At 42.4% G+C, this 21,426-nt stretch overlaps 1 protein-coding gene and 1 pseudogene across 1 annotated transcript; one reads left to right on the top strand and one right to left on the bottom strand.

Annotated features, from left to right (window-relative positions):
• Positions 1-3,718: 3,718 nt before the first annotated feature.
• Positions 3,719-9,877, top strand: LOC146712151 (uncharacterized). Its single transcript, XM_085441819.1, has 6 exons — positions 3,719-3,838; positions 4,102-4,143; positions 7,232-7,486; positions 7,574-7,810; positions 7,894-8,106; positions 8,184-9,877. Exons 1-6 carry the CDS (start codon positions 3,751-3,753, stop codon positions 8,258-8,260), a joined length of 912 nt encoding a protein of 303 aa, XP_085297945.1. The 5' UTR covers positions 3,719-3,750; the 3' UTR covers positions 8,261-9,877.
• A 9,072-nt stretch (positions 9,878-18,949) lies between these two features.
• On the bottom strand, positions 18,950-20,643 carry LOC146712150 (ladderlectin-like; annotated as a pseudogene).
• Positions 20,644-21,426: the final 783 nt, after the last annotated feature.

Genomic DNA, 21,426 nt, shown 5'->3' with positions numbered 1-21,426 from the left:
AGAATCTATTTCTGTGTGGAGGCCTGAAGTGACCATAAGGAGAAAAACACAAGTTTAAAACTGATTAAAACAATGTGCACAGGTGAAACGATCAGCAATTTATATCCCTCAGCTGGAGTTAAACAAAAAACCATTACACCATGCTGCCGCCTGTAATACCTGATCAGCACTCGCTAGGAACCAAAACAAACCATGTGTCTGTGAAGGTTCTCAGTCATCCAGGTCATCGTAGTCTAAGGAGCTTGCAAAGAAAAGCGTCTGGACTTCTTTAAGTCGCTTGAAGACGTTTCACCTCTCATCCAAGAAGCTTCTTCAGTTCTAAGGTCAAATGTTTCCAGTCTCAAAACTTTGTTTTCTGCATTATTCATTCACTTATTACCAGTGTTGGTCAAGTTACTTGAAAAAAGTAATCAGTAACTAATTACTGATCACTTCCCCAAAAAAGTAATCCTATTACTTTACTGATTACTTATTTTCGAAAGTAATTAGTTACTTACTACTTTTTAAAAACACGATTTACAACCTGAAGAGGTGATAAAGTGATAGATCTTTCAGCCCAATTCTACTTTTTCTACATAATCCATCATACAAAATGTAATCAAATGGAAAAGTCTCTTTTTAAAACTTGTTTTATTAGTTTTAATCTTTTAACTTTATGCATCAAGCAAACATTAAATTATATGCAACATTCTCTGACTGGAAGAAATTAGTTTAACATTTAAACCTATTTTCTGCACATTCCAGCACATAAAATAAAATATTTTTTGTTTTTACACTCAGTCTTTCAAATAGATGCAAGTAAAACACAGCAGAACATAAATAAAGTCAAAGACTCAGCGGTCCTGTTGCTCTATTTTCACCTGTAAAGCAGGAGTGGGGTAGGCGGAGGGTTACCCTGGTGCAGGTGTGCCGCGGTCAGTGGAAGAATCCACGAGTTTCTCTGTGAGTTTCCCATTACGTCGTAGCTACTCGGTGCTTGTTGGAAGTTTAGGGGTTTTTTCGCTGTAAAAAGAAGTTTTCTTCCCACGCACAGCGGACACTAATGTTTTTGTCACTTTTTATGGAATCAAACTCAAAGTAAGGTCAGTACTTCCACGCTTTAAACGCTGCACGCTCATACTCTCTCTGCACTCGATATATGATCCACTGTTGATCTGCACACAGCTGTTGTCACTAACGTCGCACTCGCTTACGTCACTGTCGTGAGACATTCTCGCAAAAAAATCACGGTTTTAGTAACGCAGTAACGCAGCGTTCCTACGGGAAAGTAACGGTAATCTAATTACTGTTTTTGCAATAGTAATCCCTTACTTTACTCGTTACTTGAAAAAAGTAATCAGATTACAGTAACGTGTTACTGCCCATCTCTGCTTATTACCCACCAGTCTACCGTTGTTTACAGCGCTGTCTTTTTCTTTTTTCACTTAAATGACCTCGGACAAGAAAGCCTCATTTCTGCTGTTCAATACTGAAGAAATTTAAACTTCTTAAAATTATGCAAAATTGCAGATTATTGCAGAATATTTTAAGGTTATCTGCTATAAAAAGCCAGACCAGGAAATCTCCTTCATGTTTTTCTGTTTTATTCTCAGTTACTTTCACACAAAGGCATCTGCTGTGATGTTCACAATGCTGATGAAGTCTCACATGTATCAGTGCTGATAAATGATCAGAATTATAATATTTCTGACTGTCTGAGGCTAAGTTGAATCGAATCGGGACTTTGAAAACCGGAATCGAATGGATGATAGAAATCAGTGATGATACCCAGCCCTAGTGAGCAGCCTAGGCCTGAGAGAGTGGATGTAGCTGTGGGTAATGAGAAAAGATGAAAAGAACGATTGATAACTTTTTCATTAAGGCCTGATCCTTCTGAAATTCATAGCCAGCTCTGACACGGTGCCATCAGTCTTTGAATGCTGAAAAAGCAGCAGTGTATCCAGGAAACACATTATATGCTGCAATAAATGCACTGCCCAAGTGTCCCCTCTCCCCACTGCCTTTCAGCAGCAGACAGGTCGTCAGAGGAGCCGATGTGATGATTAAGTTAAGACAAAAGGACCATCAGGGGGTCCTTTTGTCCCTCTTTGGGGGGGGGAGAGATACCCCCACTGGGTTTAAATCGGTGTGAAACATTTAATGACCACTAACCCACTGTGACTGTGACTTTCCACAGTAATGAGTAACACAGTCAAACATACCAGTAAGCTTCCTGCCTAAATGTGTTACAGGCTGTAAACAAAAGAGACTCAGCACACAAACACTCACATTTTACATACTTCATGTTCCCCCCATCACAATCAAAAGCAACACAATTCTGTGGGCTACATATTGAACACAGAAACAAAGCATTGATCGACTACAATTTATATCTGGATCAATCCACCCGCCTCTAAATCAGACCCGACCAACACAGACTGAAAGTTCATCACTTCCCATCATCAGTCACGGCTCGCCATCACGACACCTTTTAAGGAAAAAGATGAAGCAGGAAAAGAAACAGAAACAGTTTCAGGAGCATCATGTAGAGACGTGCAGGATAAAAATACAAACTGAGAGTCGCAGCGCTGTGCAGGACCAAAGTCTGACGCTGCAGGACAAATGGACATATATTTAAATCCACAATGAATATCTGAACACCTTCAGCTAACCTGTCAGTCCAACAGTGACCCAGAGCAGACATCCACATAAACAAAAGCAGGAAACACCAGAAGAAGGTGAAAGTTTTAGATGATCCATCTGAAACCTGTGGGGTGACCTGATGAGGTAAATGGTAAATGGCCTGCATTTGTATAGCGCTTGTCTAGTCCATAGGACCCCAAAGCGCTTCACACTACATTCAGTCATCCACACATTCACACACACATTCACACACTGGCGATGGCAGCTACATTGTAGCCACAGCTGCCCTGGGGCGCACTGACAGAGGCGAGGGCGCTCATAGAGCTGCAATGTTCCTGCAAACATGGGCAAAAATCTGAAGGTGCTTCTGCAGAGTTTGAGAAACACCTTCACCTGAATGCAACCAGGTTATTGTAGGTTTTTATTTTATCCCCGTTAATATTCCAGCCCAGTTCAGGGCGATGGTGGCGTTAAAGGTGGAAATGTTCAGGATTAAGGTGAGTTTCCAGACATTTCTGCTGATTCAGTGATCCTGTCTCTGACTGTGACTATGATGAAGCACAGGTGAGGCCACATGCTGCTGTTTTGTAGGTTTCTCTTCAGATCTGTGACGCTGTCAGCATGATTTATGATGGACTAGTGACACTTTAAAGTGTGATCTCACCCCAACCGGTCGTGGCCGCCCCTCCCTGAGCCTGGTTCTGCTGGAGGTTTCTTCCTGTTAAAAGGGAGTTTTTTGTTCCCACTGTCACCAAAGTGCTGCTCATAGGGGGTCATATGATTGTTGGGTTTTCTCTGTATGTATTACTGTAGGAGCTACCTTACAATATAAAGCGCCTTGAGGCGACTGTTGTTGTGATTTGGTCCTGTGTCAATAAAGTTGAATAATGTCTCTGTTTGGCAGAACAGGATCTGTACTCACACACCAGGAGGAGGTCACTTGTTATGATTAAGATGCAGGATTACATGGAAAAAAGATCATTTAATAATGAACTTGTGATGTTGGTGTAACAGAGGGATTCTTCACTTGATGCCTGATTTTGTGCAGGTGCGTTCTGACTGAGCTCAGTCAGACGAGTAGTGAAAGCGTGGAGCAGAGGGAAGTGTTGAGCGTGTAACAGGGAAGTGATGAAGCTGAAAGCATCTCTGCTGCTCAGGCTTCAGACTCTCAGTCGTCACTCAGACATGAAGACTGCGTCCGTCTGTCTGCTCCAGGGTGAGTGAACATCCTTACAGCTTCATCCAACACGCGCTCAGACAGCACGTCTGCATGAGTGCATCAGGGACACTTCCACTGATGTATCACCTGAGTATCTGCAGGTACATGAGCTCAGTACCTGTTCTGCTCAGAGTCGGGATGAGGTTCTTGGTTCTGGTTTTCCTTCAGTCGAGGAACATAAAAATCCTAAAACAGCATCATTTCTGAACTGAGCTTTCATTGACCTCTGACCCTCAGTGACCTCTGCCCTCCTGTTGCAGGTGTGTGTGTGCTGCTGCTGTCTGCACCGACTGTTTCTGCAGGTGAGTCTTTTCTAAGTTTATATTTATGATTTCAGGAGACAGTCTGCAGTCATTCCCAGTATTCAGATCTCTGTGACAGAACAGAGTGCGTTTCATATAAACTGAGCCAATACTAAATGTTTGTCTAACAGCAGTAATCCCACTCAGTTACATGTAATACAGAGCAGTTACATGTAATACAGAGCAGTTACATGTAATACAGAGCAGTTACATGTAATACAGAGCAGTTACATGTTTCCAACATTACTCATTTTTACAGAGTTATTCATTCTTTTGGAAGTGCCGTAAAATTCTAATTCTTCATATAAGTTATAAATCTTTTTAAATATGGCCTTTTTCATTGGTTGTGAATGGCCTTATGCACAATGTTCTCCACCAGCTGTACTTTTTCCATTAATACATTTTTACTGCTTAAAGTCTTTAAAATAAACTGTTCGCCGGTCTTAATCTTAAGGAAAGCCCTTTGAAGAGGTCCCTCATTGACCCTGTAGTCACAGACTTACAGTAAGTTGTAGATTTTGTGGATAATTTACCAGAGTAAATATCCGTCTGTCATCACCCTTGTTTCCACGTATCAGGATGGTTCACAGATGCATTAAAGAACAACACATCCACCCTTATTCACAATATAATCTGATATTTTTGGTAATAAGCGTTAAGCATAAAACATCCTGGCTTTTACTTTTTGTATTATGACGTACGTATAATAAATGGTTTGTAGGAAAAAGTCCAAATTTATAAATATCAACAGTGTTAAGACAGAGATGATTAAAATAAGCAAACATTTTGTTAATAAGTTTACGCAGGCACGGTCAGTCATTCCCTGTCACATAACACGGACCTTAAATAAGGATTTTTAACTTCATATATCAAATACTTTTCAAGATACTTTATAAAAATATCACATTGCAAAAGACACATAGTGACTGAATCGTACTGTACATTAAACATAAAATTCTCAGACACAAAAATAAAGAAACTTTCCTGCATGAATTAGTGCGACTGCAGTGATGCAGATGCTGACAGATGCCGGTCCGTCATGGTGAAGAGAGAGCCGTTGATTTATCAGTCGATCTGCATCCCTACCCTCACCCATTCTCACAAACTCTGACTTTGACCGAAAGAATAAGATTGTGGATGCAAACGACGGAAATGAGTTTTCTCCAAGGTGTGGCTGTCAGAGAACAATTTCCTGCAGACTGATTCTTTGCTGATTTAGAATACATTTGCACAATAATTGCAAAAGACAGCCAAAGAAAAAATTAAGTTATTTTATTTACATTTAGCTTTGACTCAAACTCAGAATACGAATATCTGACGATGTGTCAGAGGCATGTGTGGTCCTTTAAAATCTGCCTGTGCCTCAAAACTACGTACTGATTGTACTGATTTTTAATGGTCTTTAAAAGTTCTTAAACAAAGCTCTTCCACTCTTATGCTGATGACACATACACATTTTTGACAGTTATAATTGATGATTTACAGATTTATAGTCTTTAATACTAACTGTCGAAACATTAATGGCCACAGAGGTTATTTTTATTGACACACTTTAGTTCCATCTCTGGTTAACTGAGCCATACTGTATGTGTGTTGGTACAATTCTCACTATATTTTGAACTAAATGAGGTAAAAACCGTGCTGCACCAGTTGCAGGCATGACAGAGTGGCTTGGCCAACCCCCATTAAAAGGGAGTTGGAGTATTCGAAGCGTGAGGTGACAAAGCATGGATCACAGTTTCCAAGTTCATGCCTGGACAGAAAGGGCTTTAGCTTCGATCTGACGTGATAGAATGAAGATTTCACCGCCATGTGGCCATCAAAACTAAGTGCAGTGTCGATTTTTACCCCAAGATTAGTAACAGAGCTCTTCAAGCGAGGGCTCAGAGCAGCAAAGTGAACATTTGGGATACCAGAAGAACGATTGGGACTGAATAAAATTGCTTCCACTGTTTGTTCATAAAAATGTAAAACATTTAAATCCATGATTTAACTTTGCTAAGACAATCAAGCAGGAGTCCAATCGATGAGCTATCAGAGTGATTGAAAGGTAGATCAAGCTGGCAATCATCAGCATATAGATAAAATGAGATTTCATGTTTTCAGAAGATCACACCAAGTGGCAGGAGAAACAATGGAAACAGTAGTAAAGTGTTCCTGGGTGAGATGTGGACATGCCAGGAACACCCAGGAGATGCTCTGGAGGCATCCTGGTCAGATGCCCAAACCAATGAACACAATCTGTGACAAAGGGCAGCCCTGGCAGAGTCCAAGACCCACTGGGGACGAGTTCCACTTATTGCCAGCTATGAGGACCAAGGTCTTGTAACGGTTTTATGAGGATCTAATGATCCATAGCAATGGGCTCGACTAGTGGACGGACTCTCCTTTCCAGCACCCTGCCTTATACAGCACTAACTAATACACACTCTAACTAATACACACACTAACTAATACACACTCTAAGCAGAATGGTATTCTGACAGTTGGCATGGTGGTGGAGGTTTGGCATCATCACCAAACACCACGAAGGTCAAGAGTTTGAGTCTTGTTAGATTAACTGACAGAGGTGGTCCACCTCTCCCTGAAATTCAGGGTAAACGTTTTGTAGGTCTCCCAGGTTTCAAGGATGTTCCTTAGAGGGCAAGCCAAATTTCTGGATGAGAACTTAAGTGGCAGTCTTCTTCATGTGTCGTCCTCTTCGTCTTCTATTGGCTGCTGCTTTAGCTGGTTCCACAGGAGGTCATCTGCCTCCATCTCATCCTATCACAACATCCTCCTCGGTCACACCAACCCTCTGCACGTCCTCCTTCAAGACATCCATGAACCTACTCTTTGGGTTTCTTCTTTTTCCCCTGGCATCTCCATAGTTGCCATCCCCCACCTATCAGTTGTAGTCAGTCATGCCAAGTAAAGAGTTAATTGGTCTGCATCCTGTCAAATTCAAATTACCATGGCAACCATGCCCATGTGAGCTGGCTGCACATTTGGATTCTGGTTTTGATGCAGGTCGGTGTGAAGTTTGATGATCATCGTGACACTGGTCCTCTCCTCTTTGGTGGTGATTATCTGTCTGTCTGTCCTCCAGTGTCTCTGTCTGTCAGTCCAAACCTTCAGCAGGTCTTCAGTGGATCTTCAGTGTCTCTGAGTTGTGTTGATGATGGACAGACAGCTGATGGATGGACAGTGAAGATGACCAGCGGAGGACCCACTGAGGACTGTGGAGCAGCTGAGATGAGTGGAAGTTTGTGTGTTTTGGATCGTAACTCGTCCTACGGTGGAACCTTCTGGTGTGAAAGCTCATCTGGACAGCAGAGCGATGAAGTGTCCATCAGTGTTTCAGGTACAGTGAGATGTTCCAGCTGTGTCTCTGTCTCTGTGTGACTCCAATCTGATGGTGGAAGTCTGTCTCTGTTTACCTGCTATTCAGAAAAAGGTGTGATCCTGGTGATCCCTGCACTTCCTGTAAGACCAGGAAGTGATGTTACTCTGCAATGCAAGAAGAAGAGTGGTGAAACAGTTCCATCTTTTTTCTTCATGAATGGACGTCTCCTTGGGTCTAAAGCAGAACACGTTATCCCTAATGTCAGGCACTCTGATGAAGGTCTCTACTGGTGCGCTTCTAACACATTTGGATCATCTCCTCAGAGCTTTCTGAGGGTCCGAGGTCAGAACACTGACATAACTCTGTGTTTAAAGACCTGACCTGCTGAGCTGACTCATTAACCTGTTTCATCATGTCTCCTGCAGGGTCTCCTATAAATACTCTCAGAAAGTCCGTCCCTCCACCTCCAGTTTCTGAGGCCAGTTCTTCTCTGTCCACTCTTCCTCCTCTCACCAACTCTTCCTCCCCTTCTTCGCCCTCTGTGTCTTGGATCAGAGTCATCTGCCACCTGTTGGCCTTCTGCCCGTCCTGCATCTGCACCATCCTGCTCCTGTCCATCTGCTGCAGCAGGAGCTCAGGTACAAACTCAGGCAGATACTCACAGAAACACTTTGATCACGTCAGCACTGTCCTGATTTCTCCACTCTGCCCACAGGTAACAAACATGATGTCTCCATGGAGATGCCATTGGATGTTGACGAGCATGATGACACCACTGAGCATTATGTTTGAGCGGACGGATCCTCTGATAGAATTAAATGTTTCTAAAGCTGAAAACTCTGAAGTCCTCACTCTGAGTTTCTCAATCAGAACCTGATCTGTTCACTGATCGATCAATAACGCTCAAACTACTGATGAATTACTGAATTATTGGATGAAAGCTTTGGTTGACATTGTTAGCATCTTCAAACATTGAAATCTCTGTGCACCTCTCTCAAGTTATTTACTGCATTTCATTTATTTACCACTGGTTCCCAACCTTTGGGAGCCACGGCACATATTTCACATTGGAAAAATCACACCACCAACAAAAATATCACAGAAAGTATATTGATAGTTTTTCCCTGCACACCAGGTACAGTGGTATCGGCTCGGTTTGTCCCCAGTGTACCTGTTGTACTTTCTTCTGACCACTACTCCTGCTAGGACCTTCATCTGCATCTGAGTTTTCTCCAGAACCAGGTCCGATTGTTTTACTGCCAGTTGGCAACTCATTTAAATAGAGCTGGTAGTTGTACTTCCCTCTAGTGGAAGAGAATGTAATTGTTCCACCCGTTACTCGATTACTTCGAGGACTAATCAGGTGGAACCAGATAATCGTCCACGGCACACCTGATCATTTCTCAGGGCACACCTATGTGCTGCGCCACAGTGGTAGGGAAACACTGGGATATATGGTATCAAACACTGGGAGCGTTCGCCGGCGTTTTACAGAATGATGGTGAAAGAAATGGTTGATGCACTTTGAGTTCTTCAGCTTTGTTAAGGTTTTATTTTAATCAGCAGGAGAAAAAAAGCCATGTAGTTTTAGGAGATTATCATATTTATTACCAATCCCAGGTTTCTGCCACGGCTGACTAAATACAGTCAATCCAGCAGTGTGCACGACCTCTTTAAAAAAATGATATTTCAACGCTCAGATCCATGAATTTTCAGTTCCATGGATAAAACGATAAAATTAAACCAGATTGTATTCCATTAAGATTCCAAATGACAGTTTTTTTACTTTCATCCCTGAAGAGGAACTTTGTGTTTTTGAGTTTTGTTGAGATGTCCAGTGTGTCGGCTCAAATTTGGATTTATAAAAAACAGATTCAGGTTCCAAAAGGTAAAACAGGGAGAACTCAGCAAAAACGAGGGTTAGATGACAGGAGGTTTAATAAGTGTGTTGATCAGTGTTTGTGGAAAATCTGACAGAGTTAGTTCAGTTCTGAAACTTTACTGTGGCCTCACAGCTCTTCTTCTACTGTGTCATTGAAGAACCTTCAAACTCTCTGAGCTGGTTTTCCTCCTCAGCCCTGTTTGATGACAGAAAGCACCAAACTGTGTCCTAATCTCACTTCATTATTTATCAACTTGTTTCTTTACTAACCAACAAATTATTTGAACATGTCAGCAAATAGCAGATTGTAGAAAAGCAAAATAATAACTTTAACTCCAAGTGTCTCATATTTGATGCGTGAGTTTTTCACACTTCTACATCGTCATTTTACATTTTACATAATAACCTGCTGGATGTAGTAAATGTGATACAAATTAAAACTCACATATGCAAATGAATGTTACATTTTTAAGTTCTGTTTTTTATGTTTCGTCAGAAGGTTCAATAAACATTCAATAATTTTTTTTATTTTCTGGTGATTATTTCATAGTTAATGGTTTTAAGGGCACAGGAGCTAAACAAAAGTCATCAAAGGTCAGCATGCAATGACATGAGTCAACATCACACTGCTCTGTGACGTCTGTGACATCACTTCCTCTTTTGTAAAGTTTTTTTTTTTCATTTAAATGTTCCATTCAGAGTTTAATCATTCACTTTATTTGGACACTGTTGATTTGTTTCACACAGTCTGCTCTGTGTGGTGACTTCAGCCTTCTGTGAGTTTTTATTAATACACTCACAGTGCACATGTCAGTCAGGCATCTGTTTGTCTTCCCAATAAACACGTTAGAAAGAGACCAAACCAACAAAACCTCTGCTTCAAACACTAAATCCATCCATTCTCCTCTGCTTGTCTCTGTCGGGTCACTCGAGCCCTCCTTTATCCCTCGTTTCAAACAGCTTCTGGATGTTACCTGGTAACTGTCTTCTATGTCTTTTAATATTATCATCTAATAAATCCTTAAATTTCATTGCATTGAATTGAATAAATGATGAATTTGTTGACTTTAGGATTAGGATTCAACTTTATTGTCATTACAAATGTATAAACAGAGACTGAAATATAGTTTGCATCTAATCAGATGTGCAAGAACAGTAAGTGCAATAAGAGCAGATTATATGCAGATAAGGATAGTGTGAAAGGTGGGAACAGTTATGAACAGAGTATGTACAAATAAGCTAAGTATACAGATGTTTATATTGCTATACAAAAAGCAAATATACAGATGTAGTACGGACAATGTACAGATATACAAGTCAAGTGGCTTTATCGTCATTTCAACCATGTGCAGTGGTACAGTACAGAGTAAAATGAGACAGCTTTCCTCTGAGACCCTGGTGCTACACATGACATATAACAGACAAACACACGACTACGTAAAGTGCAATGTGCAAAAAAATTGCAAATAAACAAGACAACACAGTGCAATGGAAATGTGCAAAATGCTAAGTATTTTGAAAAGTAACTTGGTGTGTGTGTGTGTGTGTGTGTGTGTGTGTGTGTGTGTGTGTGTGTGTGTCTGTGTGTGTGTGTGTGTGTGTGTGTGTGTGTGTGTGTGTGTGTGTGTGTGTGTGTGTGTGTGTGTGTGCGTCAGCCCAGTCTCTGAGTGTTCAGGAGTCTGACGACACGACTATGTCAGTGTCCTAAAACTACAGCAACTTTATCATGTTTTTTCAAGTTTTTCAAAGTAAAATGATTCAGCTGATGTTTGTCTCGGGTCTCCTGGCACCGCTTCACAAATATTGCTGTGAAACTTCATTTATTATATTTTTTGGTGACTATTTAATGAGTGATTTCCTAATATTAAACATTTTTTCCTAAGTGAAGAGAGAGGTGAATAGCATGTGTTACAATCAAAGCAGTTTACTAACAGTCACCAGCTCACGTTCCATGGGATCCAGAAGCTGCTGTAAATGTTCCTGACTACAATAAAGTTGTGTCATCAGCAAAGAAGATACACCTCAGAGACATGAGACTGAACATTAACCTGTAATAAATAAACAAACATGGTCCAAGCACCGAACCGTCTTTGGATGAGAGTGCAGAAACATGAGTGAGACTCCTTTATAATCTGGTTATTTCTGCTTTAACAGCAACGATACTCGGGGGGTTCCCCGGAGGCATCTTCCTTGGGGGGCTCAACCCGGGGTAGCGGTCACGTCCGGTTGAGGGCTCTGTTGGCTCTCAGGTGACTGTTTCCTCGCGGCTGCGTGCAGCGGGGCTAGAGGAGGGTCTGTGCTGACGGACGCGGGTTACTGACCTGGCAACCTGGCTGCCCCTGGGTGGGTCCGGGATGGGCGTGAGGTTCTGGGGGCGCTCCGTCTCTGGGCTGGGGCCCGGGCCGGGCCTCGGGGGCTCGGGTCCTGGTTGGTGTGTTGCCGGGGTTGTGGGCGGGTGGGTGCATGGGGGCCCGGCCCTGGAGCAGGGTGCCGCCGGTGCATCGAGCCGCCTGGGGGGCTCTTCAACTGGTGGGGGGGATGGTCACATCTTGCAGGAGCTTTCTTCTCTCAGGAACTCTCTGCAGGAGGGGGAGATACAGGAGAGGTGGAGGAAGATCTCAGCCTGGGCGTTTACCGTCTTATGTAGTCTGGAAGATGTGTGGTTGGTGGGGTGGGTGCAGTTTTCTCTGTGGTGGGGTTGGGTGGACTGTCCAGGGCTCTGTGGAGCCGGGGGGCGCTACTGCACTGGGCCCCGGTCTGATGGGCCTGGGCCCCCCTTCCCTGGTGGGTCGTGGAGGGTGGGAGTGCCTACTGGGGTCAGCGGGGGAGCTGGCCCCAGGGAGGGGTCACTTGCCCCTCCCTTCCTTCCCTCCCCATCTCCAGCTGCCTCCCTCTTCCCGCTCCTCCACAACCACCCACACATGCAGGGCCTTGGAGTGGGGGTATGTCACCAGGGTGCAGAGGAGGCTACCCCCCCCCCCCCCCCCCCGTCCCCTTCTGGCTGCCTCTGCCTCAATTTTATCCCACAACTTAGACATTCACATTATTCACACTCTCATTACACATACATATAGGATCTTGGGGGTGGGCACAATCACGGAGTCCAAATCACCATCAGGGTGTACACCCCACCCCTGACGTCGTTGCCCACCTCTCAATTTTAAATACACTTAGTCATTGAGGGTTAGCAGGAGGGACTATGCGCTTACCTGCTGCTCCTTGGCAGGTAGCTCCATGCCCTCCTGGGTTTTAATTGCACCTTAGAACACATATGCATCAACACTACAATGAGCGGGTGGAGGGAGGTTTGGAGTCTTCTCCCACCCCCATTCTCTGCGGCCTGCTGGAGCGGGAGGGCTAGTGGGAGGAGTTGGCCGTCCGACTGCGGTCTGGGGTGTGGGGCCTCCCTGCTGCTGCGGAGTCGGGGTGGTCTGCCTCTCCCCACCGCAGGGAAAAGGGTAACACCACCTGGGTCTGGGTGCAATTCCCCCCTCCAGGGGCAAGGGTACCTAGACCCGGTTTGTAGAGTACGCTTGGGGAGTGTGATCGTGTGTACAGCGTCTCTTTATGTCTGTCTCCACGTTGGTTGAGTGTGGAGTGAGTGCATATGAGAGCATGAGGGGGGGAATGGATGTTTGTGTCTGTGTGTGCCTGTATGTCTGTGTCTATATGTCAGGTTGGGTATCAGACGCCACCTCTCTGGGGACACCTCAGGCCCTCCAAGGTTTGGAGGCCTATCTCCACCCACCACCACTTCCCCTGCCGGTGGCGGACTCCCTCAGGTGTCGGTGTGTTGGTGGTTCTTTGTGTCTGGGGGTGGGCGTCCGGGTACACACCGGCTCACTCCTTGGCGGCCGCTTGTCGGGGCCTGGAGCCTGGGGCTCGCTCGGGCCCCTTTGGAGGTGGGGTGCCCCCGGCCTCTCGGCCTAGGGCTCGGTCACTCAGGCGCAGCTGGGGGCCGGCGGAGCTCACGGGCGCGTCACTGCAACTCCCCCTGACTTCTGCTCCGCGGCTGCTGGGCGAGCCCTCATCTGGGACTCTCCTCAGCTCTTACTGGGACAGTGGCGCGGCTGCCCCTCTGTTGGTCTTCCATGGTCTCTTGTGTTCTGGGGGCCTCTGGATGTCTGGAGTTTTGATCTCCTCCATACCCGCTTCACACCCTGGAGGACGGGGCTGTGGCCCCCCCACACTCCCTAGCAGATCATTACATGGAGAAACCTTTGGAATGCAAGCATGCTGATCCACACAGGTATGCACACATGGGTATTCACAGACGCGGACTAAAGCTTTCTTGGCTGCTGCCTCAAAGCACACTGTGCGCTGTCTATCTTGCGTGCTGCACAATATCGTTTATTACTTAGTAAATACTGATATCTATGACTAGCTAGTTTATTGTGATGGTGCTTTGTTTTCTCTATTATTATGTTGCTCTTTGTTGTTTGCTGTCTCCTCTGTTTGTTTTTGTTTGTTTGTTTTTTTTTTTCTCCATACAGGTGACCCAGGAGTTGTTTTTTTTTTTTTGTCTCTCTTCCCCCCCCTTCTCACCGTCTCTTCTCCCCTTTGGTTTTCTTTCTTTCTCTCCCCCTCTCTCTCTCATTCATTCCCCCTGTCCTATTTATTAAAAAAAAAAAAAAAGACAAAGGATGAACTGAAGCTCTGCCATCACGTAATGTCGCATACTGCTGTTTCTGATGTCATTTAGAAAAAAAAAACAAAAAAAAAAAAAAAAAAAAAAAAACAGCAGCGATAAAAGGAGGAATCACCAGGACGCTGCAGCTGCTTCACTCCAAAAACTCTAAAATGACCTGTAATGATACCGGCAGGAAACAGTCACAAAGAAACCCAACAGAGTGGAACTGATCTCAGCAGCTGGACGTCTATTTTAGCTCTTCTGGAAACAGCTCAGTGAAACCTGAAGTGACAAACTGGGACTTCTGCTTTTCATGCACAAACTGCTTCCATCCTGTCCGTGAGCTGCCTGTGAGGCCATGAACCTGCTGCTGTGATCTCTCTCTCACACACACACACACACACACACACACACACACACACACACACACACACACACAATATCATTTTATTCTGTCTTTGCACATTGCACTTTATGTCGTCCTGTGTTGATTGTCTGTTATATGTAGGGATGGGTAACGGTATCCGGTGACATAAACGGTAGTAACCAGACCGAAAAGCAGCGCACATTTCGGTGCTTTTTTTTCCTGAGATGTGATACACTTTGGATTCTAGCCAATCATTTTACCTTTCCAAGGATAGTAGGCGGGCCCAGGTACGTACGTTCTTTTAGAGCAGAGCTACAGATTAAAAAGGCGAAGTGGTCAAAGTCTGGCTGTACTTCACAGCAAAAGATGCAAACTCAGCAGCAACAAGTGCTTTAAGCTGATACTGTGATACTGTCAAAGGAGGTAACACCTCGAATCCGATGAAACACCTGGCGACGCATAGCGTTTTTTTAAAAGCCGAGAAATGCGCCGTATTTGATAGCTTGCTGCGAGACCTCACACCGTGCACGTCGGGTGGGTTGCCAGTTATCGGACCCGGAGCAACATCCCCCAAAAACCCGAAGAGGAGAGTCCTGGCCCCTAGCCCTGCCAGTGTAGCAGAAATGATGAGGATGATGATGCAGCAGCAGCCGTTCTTCTCTGCGTGAGTAGCTTAATGTTGTTCGTGTGTAATTTACGTTGAGTAGGCTAACCACGTTATTACATTAATGCATGTAAGGTGAACTAGCAAACATCATCATAGCTACATGCGGCTGTCTTCTTGTTTGATGGCAGATACTCCCTTCACCCTGGCCAAAAAGGCTAAAATGACCAAAGAAAAAGAGGGAAACAGCTAAACATGAGAGGTTTTTGGACAAAGTTTGTGTTTTTTCCATTGTTTAAGCACTGCTTCCAGCCAAGAGTGATACCATATATGCCCCATAGCTGCAGAAAAGGCTAACATTGTTATCTTTTTACAAAAAAAACAGCTGAACATGAGAGGTTTTTGGACCAATTTTGTGTTCTCCATTCTTTAAGCACCGGTTCAGCACCGTTTAAGCAGGAACATTGTGTACTGTACCTGGACATGGTTGTGTAACACAGTAACAGGAAAAAACAATATTAATTATTATTAATTAAAGAATATATTAATGGGCCAATAGGTTCGACTATAGAAGCACAGGGATGTGTTTTAATGAGACACAGAGACAAGAATGTAACTCAAAAGAACAAACCGGCTTTAGTGAAATAAAGCACGAGTTTGACAACCACAGGTTAAAGGCGATTTACAATTGTAGAAAAGAACAACAAATGAAAGCAAAGTAAAACACATAAAAATAGTAACTTTTGATCTCAATGTTGGGACACCCTAGTAACCTGACTCCTTAACTGTTATAGAAAGCAGATTACACAAATTCAGTGTTCATTCAGATGAAAATCTCACACACCTTTCACATGTGGAGAATGTTCTACACAACAGCTTATCATTTAAAGTCCCAAATAAAACATGTCCAAGGGGTAAAGTCCAAAAACTCCCAGGGTGTGAAAGAAAATAGGGGTGAGAGAATGTCAGTCAGTGGTGTTATAACCAGCTGTGTGTGAAAGTGTGAGTGATACAGTCCTACCACAGCGCAAAGTGCAGCAGATCATCAAGAAAGAAGCGAGTCTTTCAAAGTCTTTCAAAGTCCAGGTGGGAAGGCTCGCACCTCAGGAACAATCCAGTGTACAATAAACCAGACCTGTCAACAGAAGGGGTCAGCAACTCAAATATTAATTATGCTGTTCTAGCTGTAATTCACAACTTAGAAGTTTGATGACGTCATATTTGACATAAATGACAAAAAATAAAACATCTGTCATACAAACTATGCATTAATGCAACGTATTGTTAAAACACTTTTCCAAATAATATATGAAAACATTAAAACTTACAATCCAACAAAGTAAATTTATTGCAAATGCGACAATTATAAATCAAAACAATTTAGAGAAATTCAGTTACTGAACAATAAAGTGCAAAACAAACTAAAACTAACTGTATGTGTAGTATGTGCTCACTGATCTCAGCGCATCGTGGCCGAACACAGTGGTATGGTGTGTCTCAGTCAGAATCATGGGGTTAGAACGATGCCACCTTAAAATGAAACTGAAAAACAATATTGTAACTGAAATAAATGTACTCTTGTATTGAAAGTTAAAAAAAAATGATAGTGAAAAACAATTAATTGAAACTACATTTTTTGTATCACATTTTTTGTTTTTCAGTTTCAATCTGCTGGCACTGTCCGGGGGTGCGCTTAAGGGGCGGAGATTCCGACCTGCATGTATTTGCATACATTATAGAGGCAACTAGTGCTGACCAAGCTGCCATCTTTCTCTCTTCACCTCTTTCAATGGCTAGTTTTTTTTAGCTACATCTGGTGAAGTTGTGGTAAAATGTTAATGTAACCCAGTGTTAATTTGGTGATCTGATATTGTGTGATATTCAGTATATATGTATATATCTGTATTGGGTGTTCGGTTATCAAATGTTCTTCAATGATTTTGAGGGTTTTTGTATTGCTATTGATTTGCGGCTGCTTTACGACGGTCGACTGTGGTAGTACATCCTAGTGGGAGGGGCTACGAGCTCACATGGCTTGTAGCTGTGCCAGAGCAACACGTTCTCACTCCCAACTCGTCAAACGTGTGACGCATGGTCAGGCTCCCTCTGCTTCACTTATCGACGCGCAGGGTACCCCCTCGCGTCGAGAACTGACGTGCAGGGTCCTCTCATTGAATACTATAGAGCTCCCTAAACGTTGCTTATTGACGACAAGAGATTGCCGTGGAAGAGCCTGTTGTCCGTATTTATATATTTCCGAAATCCCACTGTAGTGACGTGTACTGAACACAATATACAGGGTGGGCCATTTATATGGATACACTGTAATAACATGGGAATGGTTGGTGATATTAAAGTCCTGTTTATGGCACATTAGTATATGTGAGGGGGCAAACTCCTCAAGATGGGCGGTGACCATGGTAGCCGTTTAGAAGTCGGCCATCTTGGATACAACTTTTGTTTTTCCAATAGGAAGAGGGCCATGTGACACATCAAACTTATTGGTAATGTCACAAGAACAACAATGGTGTGCTTGGTTTCAACGTAACTTTATTCTTTCATGAGTTATTTACAACTTTCTCTTTGTTCACAGCCATTGACATGTCGAAGAGGTTAACGTTTCTCGCGGTTAGTATCATGGTTGCTAGGCCACCTGAACAGCACGCCTCTCACTTCCGCACTTCTCGTGCGTAGTGCACTAGTACGCGTAGTGCACGTAGTGCGCGTACTTCAAGCATGAGACCCTGAATTGGGACACAGCCCTGGAATCGATTAGTCACTTCCGGAGTACTTCCGGTAAGGTCAAAAGGTCAAGGCTAGGGTCATCAATCAAACTCGCATTCTTGAGTGACACAAGCAGGGGTGGATATGGCTCTGTGGAAAAATTAAATAATTATAACTTAAGCTGACCATAGTTGGTTTTAGTACATAAATATTGGGCTGACTGTGTTTCTGCCCATATGGAAAAGAAATAGGAAAAACTTATAAAAGACCTGCATAAGATGTGGCCTGCTTCATATAGTGAATCATATCAGGCTTACGTGATTTACTCATGAAAGTGGCCACTTTCTCATTACTTTCACATAAGTATCCAAAACATACATGTTTCATTTATATGATTTTTCTAGGCATCTTATATCTGTTTTCACTCTTGTGTGCTGTTCATACAAGTTTTCATACAAGTTTTTTTCTTTAGCATTCTGCAGTGCATAGGCAGCGTGAGCTAGTGCATGAGGTTGAGAAATACTTTATTATATGTTTTTAAAAGTTTTAAATTGTGTAACAAAAAATATACAAATACCAATTTAATAATTGTTTAAGTATTATTAAACAGCACAAGACACAATAGTAGGAATATGCTTGTTTGATATTTAGCAGAACAGTGTCCAAGATGTTTACTGATATACTTTCTTGCATTTGAAAATCACCGTTGGACTGAGTTTAACTGCATTAGAAGAAATGCTGATAGTTATTTTTTAGCCATACTTATAGTCTTTAAGTGTTCTACTATAAATCTCAAGTTCAAGGATGATAAAACATTGGCAAAATTTAAAATAGTAAGCTACCACAAAATTTATATATATTTTTATTTTGTTAGATTTCAAATCTTTTTCAGTGGATAAACCATTAGTATTGCTCACGCAGAAAAAATGAAGTCATCTGTAGTACTTTGTACTCACAATGATTAAGTCGTCCTAATTTAGTCATCAGGCGTTGTTAGTGTCTCTTTGTTTTCTAGGCAATGCGTTTGCATACGTTTTTTAAGCTCAGAGAACTAGTTAGATTTTACAGTGAGGATGTATGTGATATTTAAGAGTACACTGATAAGCATGAAGCATTTAAATGCACAGACCATTTTGATTCAATGCTTAAGATTTTAATGATGAAGAAGATGAGAAACAACAATTCATTCTGGGAAACAACGTTTTGCTAAAAGCATTCTTTCAAGTACACATGCAGTCTGCTCCTGTTAAAAGAGCAACTCCAGTTTATGTCACTTGTCGCTTCATTCCTTATGCAGCATTACAGTAAAAGAAAAGAAGTAAATCAAATCAGAACCAGATTCTTATTGTGATATATTAGAGGATTTGCTCTGTCGTCAGGTAGGCCACGCCTTCACGAGAGCCCAGGAATCAGCAGATGGCCCTGACACAAATAAATGGGTATTGGCTGTCACATCTCCCATCATTCCAACACTTGCTTCCTGTAAGTACACAAAATCAGCATGAACTGAAATCACAATCACATGGAGAAATGATCACTGATCTAAATATGCTGTTCTGTATAACAACAGCACCTGACACATACATGTGTTTAGCATTGCATCAAAACACTATGTAAATAATTAATATGATGGAAAAATGTACTGCTGACATTTTTTCACTCATCACTGTTTGTCACATTAAATGCATAAAGATTATTTGGGGGATTCTGGGTATTGTTTCCTTTTTTCTTTAACATTTATAGTGCTCTTACATTGTACTTTTAGGTTTACCTGAAGAATTCACCATTAAGCAATGCTCGTTTCCCCCAGCGTTGTTAGGTTCTCCATGACATCACTGCGTAAATGTGAAATAGGTTCCATCAATCCAAAACCAGTAATTCTCCTAGAAAACAGAAAAACGTAGGCAAGAATATGTTCACAAATAAGCTACAGTTCCAAGTTCTAAATGTGCATGTAGATACAATAATATGAAGAAGGAATTTTAAAGTCTTGAATAATCAGATCCCATCTTAAAGACCTCCATATCTACTGCAGGTGGGAACTAATCCCTGAGCCTGGTTCTGCCTCGGGTTTCTTCCTGTTAAAAATTGTTTTTCTTCCCCACTGTCACCACGTGCTTGCTAATGGGGGAGGGTCCTCTGAATAATGATAAGTGATATACCTGTTGACCATCTGAGCCACCAACCCATGTTAGTCCACTTTCACGAGAGGCACTAGATATGACGGCTCGAATGAACTGGTACTCGTCGTTGCTGTTTACAGATGCCAGGTTTGCATTCAAGGACTGGCAGATTCGCTACAATGGAAATCAACAGACTGAGTTCATAGAAATGACAACGTAAACAGAAAGAGTTAAGATTGCACAAAGGATAAATGATAAATTCCTATCAGTGCTTTTACCTGCGCCTGAGCCCAAGTCATTTGATGGTTATCATAGAGAAAGCATCGATTCCCATACTGAGTCCAGCCGCTTGGACAAGATGCTGCTCTCTTCTCAACATGATGTTCTCCTGAAGACAATCAAAGAATATTGAGCTACTTTACTGTGTCGGAAAAGTTTTTAAAATAAAAATTCATGAAAAATGTGTTTTTATCTGAGTGTTAAAGATGAACTTTTTTAAGCTATAAATGTACTTGTCCATCACACATGAAAACAAATTTATGAAAGCTGACGTAGGAAAGCTGATGTACTGATGATAAAAATGTGATTAGTTTTGGTTTCAAACCTGAAAAGTCCACTGACCTGCTGAAATTGATGCCTCTGTCCCATTACTGGCCACTTCATCTGGAAGTGCTAGACAACAGCAAATGTTGATTTTCATTATAATTTTCAGTTTAATATATTCATGCATAAGATGTATAGATGATGCTCAGTATACTGGAATACTCACCAGCAGCAGTGCCCAGAGCCACCATTGCGCAGAGAAGTGTAGACACAGTCAGCAGCTTCATGGTGATGTTTAGCATCTCTGTACAAATCAGAAAATTCAAAGTAGGTCGTTTATAAAAGAAAAGATAGACAATAATCTGACACTTCCCAGCAAGCATTTGATATAATACCTTATCTTCCCTGTTATCAGTGTCAGCTTGTAACTTCAGCCTTCAAGTGTGCAGGTGCTGAAACGAACACCAGCACTTATATACTGTTTCTGTACCTTCACTCAAAACCAAGAACAAACAGACTAAAATACACTGTTATTTATTTTAGCTCCATGCTTGCTGGCATTTCGCTTTATAACAATGGTTTTTACCTCCACCCAGATAAAATGTCACTGCTGTTTAATTTGTCATATTGACTGATGGTCAACACAGAGATACATAACCTCATCTTTGTGTCACACTGTTGTTTTGCATGGTGAAGGTAGCTGTCTTTTACTCATCATTATCCACACTAGATGAAATAAAACATGCCAACAGTGTGTTCCTTTGTTCTTCCCAGTAATGACTGGGGACACCCCTGAAATTGGGGAGCAACCTGAACAGTGATTTGGTGAACAGCCAATTGGAAAATGAGACAGAAAAGGACAGTTTAGAATGACTTCCATGTAAAATAAAAGTCATTAGATGATCTATTAGTACACCAACTATATACATTTCAAGTGTGCAAAGAAAGAAAAGAAAAGGAAATAAAATGGTCTCTCAAACCTTTTTGTAGAAGAACACAAAACCCAAGTCCTAACTCAAGCATGGAGCTTTAACAGCAGCCCAGAGGACTCGGCTGAAAACTGCTTGGAAACCAAAAACCTCTGT

The sequence above is a fragment of the Copadichromis virginalis genome, linkage group LG3 (assembly GCF_057382275.1).
Source record: "Copadichromis virginalis isolate Kocher_CV1m ecotype Utaka linkage group LG3, C_Virginalis_male_GT1.1, whole genome shotgun sequence".
Lineage (NCBI taxonomy): Eukaryota > Metazoa > Chordata > Actinopteri > Cichliformes > Cichlidae > Copadichromis > Copadichromis virginalis.
The sequence above is the reverse complement of the archived record's forward strand: the minus strand, read 5'-3'. Positions and strand labels throughout refer to the sequence as shown.

Excerpts from the sequence above, each read along its gene's own strand:
- LOC146712151 (XM_085441819.1), top strand. The coding sequence starts at position 3,751 with ATGAAGCTGAAAGCATCTCTGCTGCTCAGGCTTCAGACTCTCAGTCGT. Across the intron at positions 3,839-4,101 it reads GTCCGTCTGTCTGCTCCAGG|GTGTGTGTGTGCTGCTGCTG; the intron begins GTGAGTGAACAT and ends CTCCTGTTGCAG. Across the intron at positions 8,107-8,183 it reads CTGCTGCAGCAGGAGCTCAG|GTAACAAACATGATGTCTCC; the intron begins GTACAAACTCAG and ends CTCTGCCCACAG.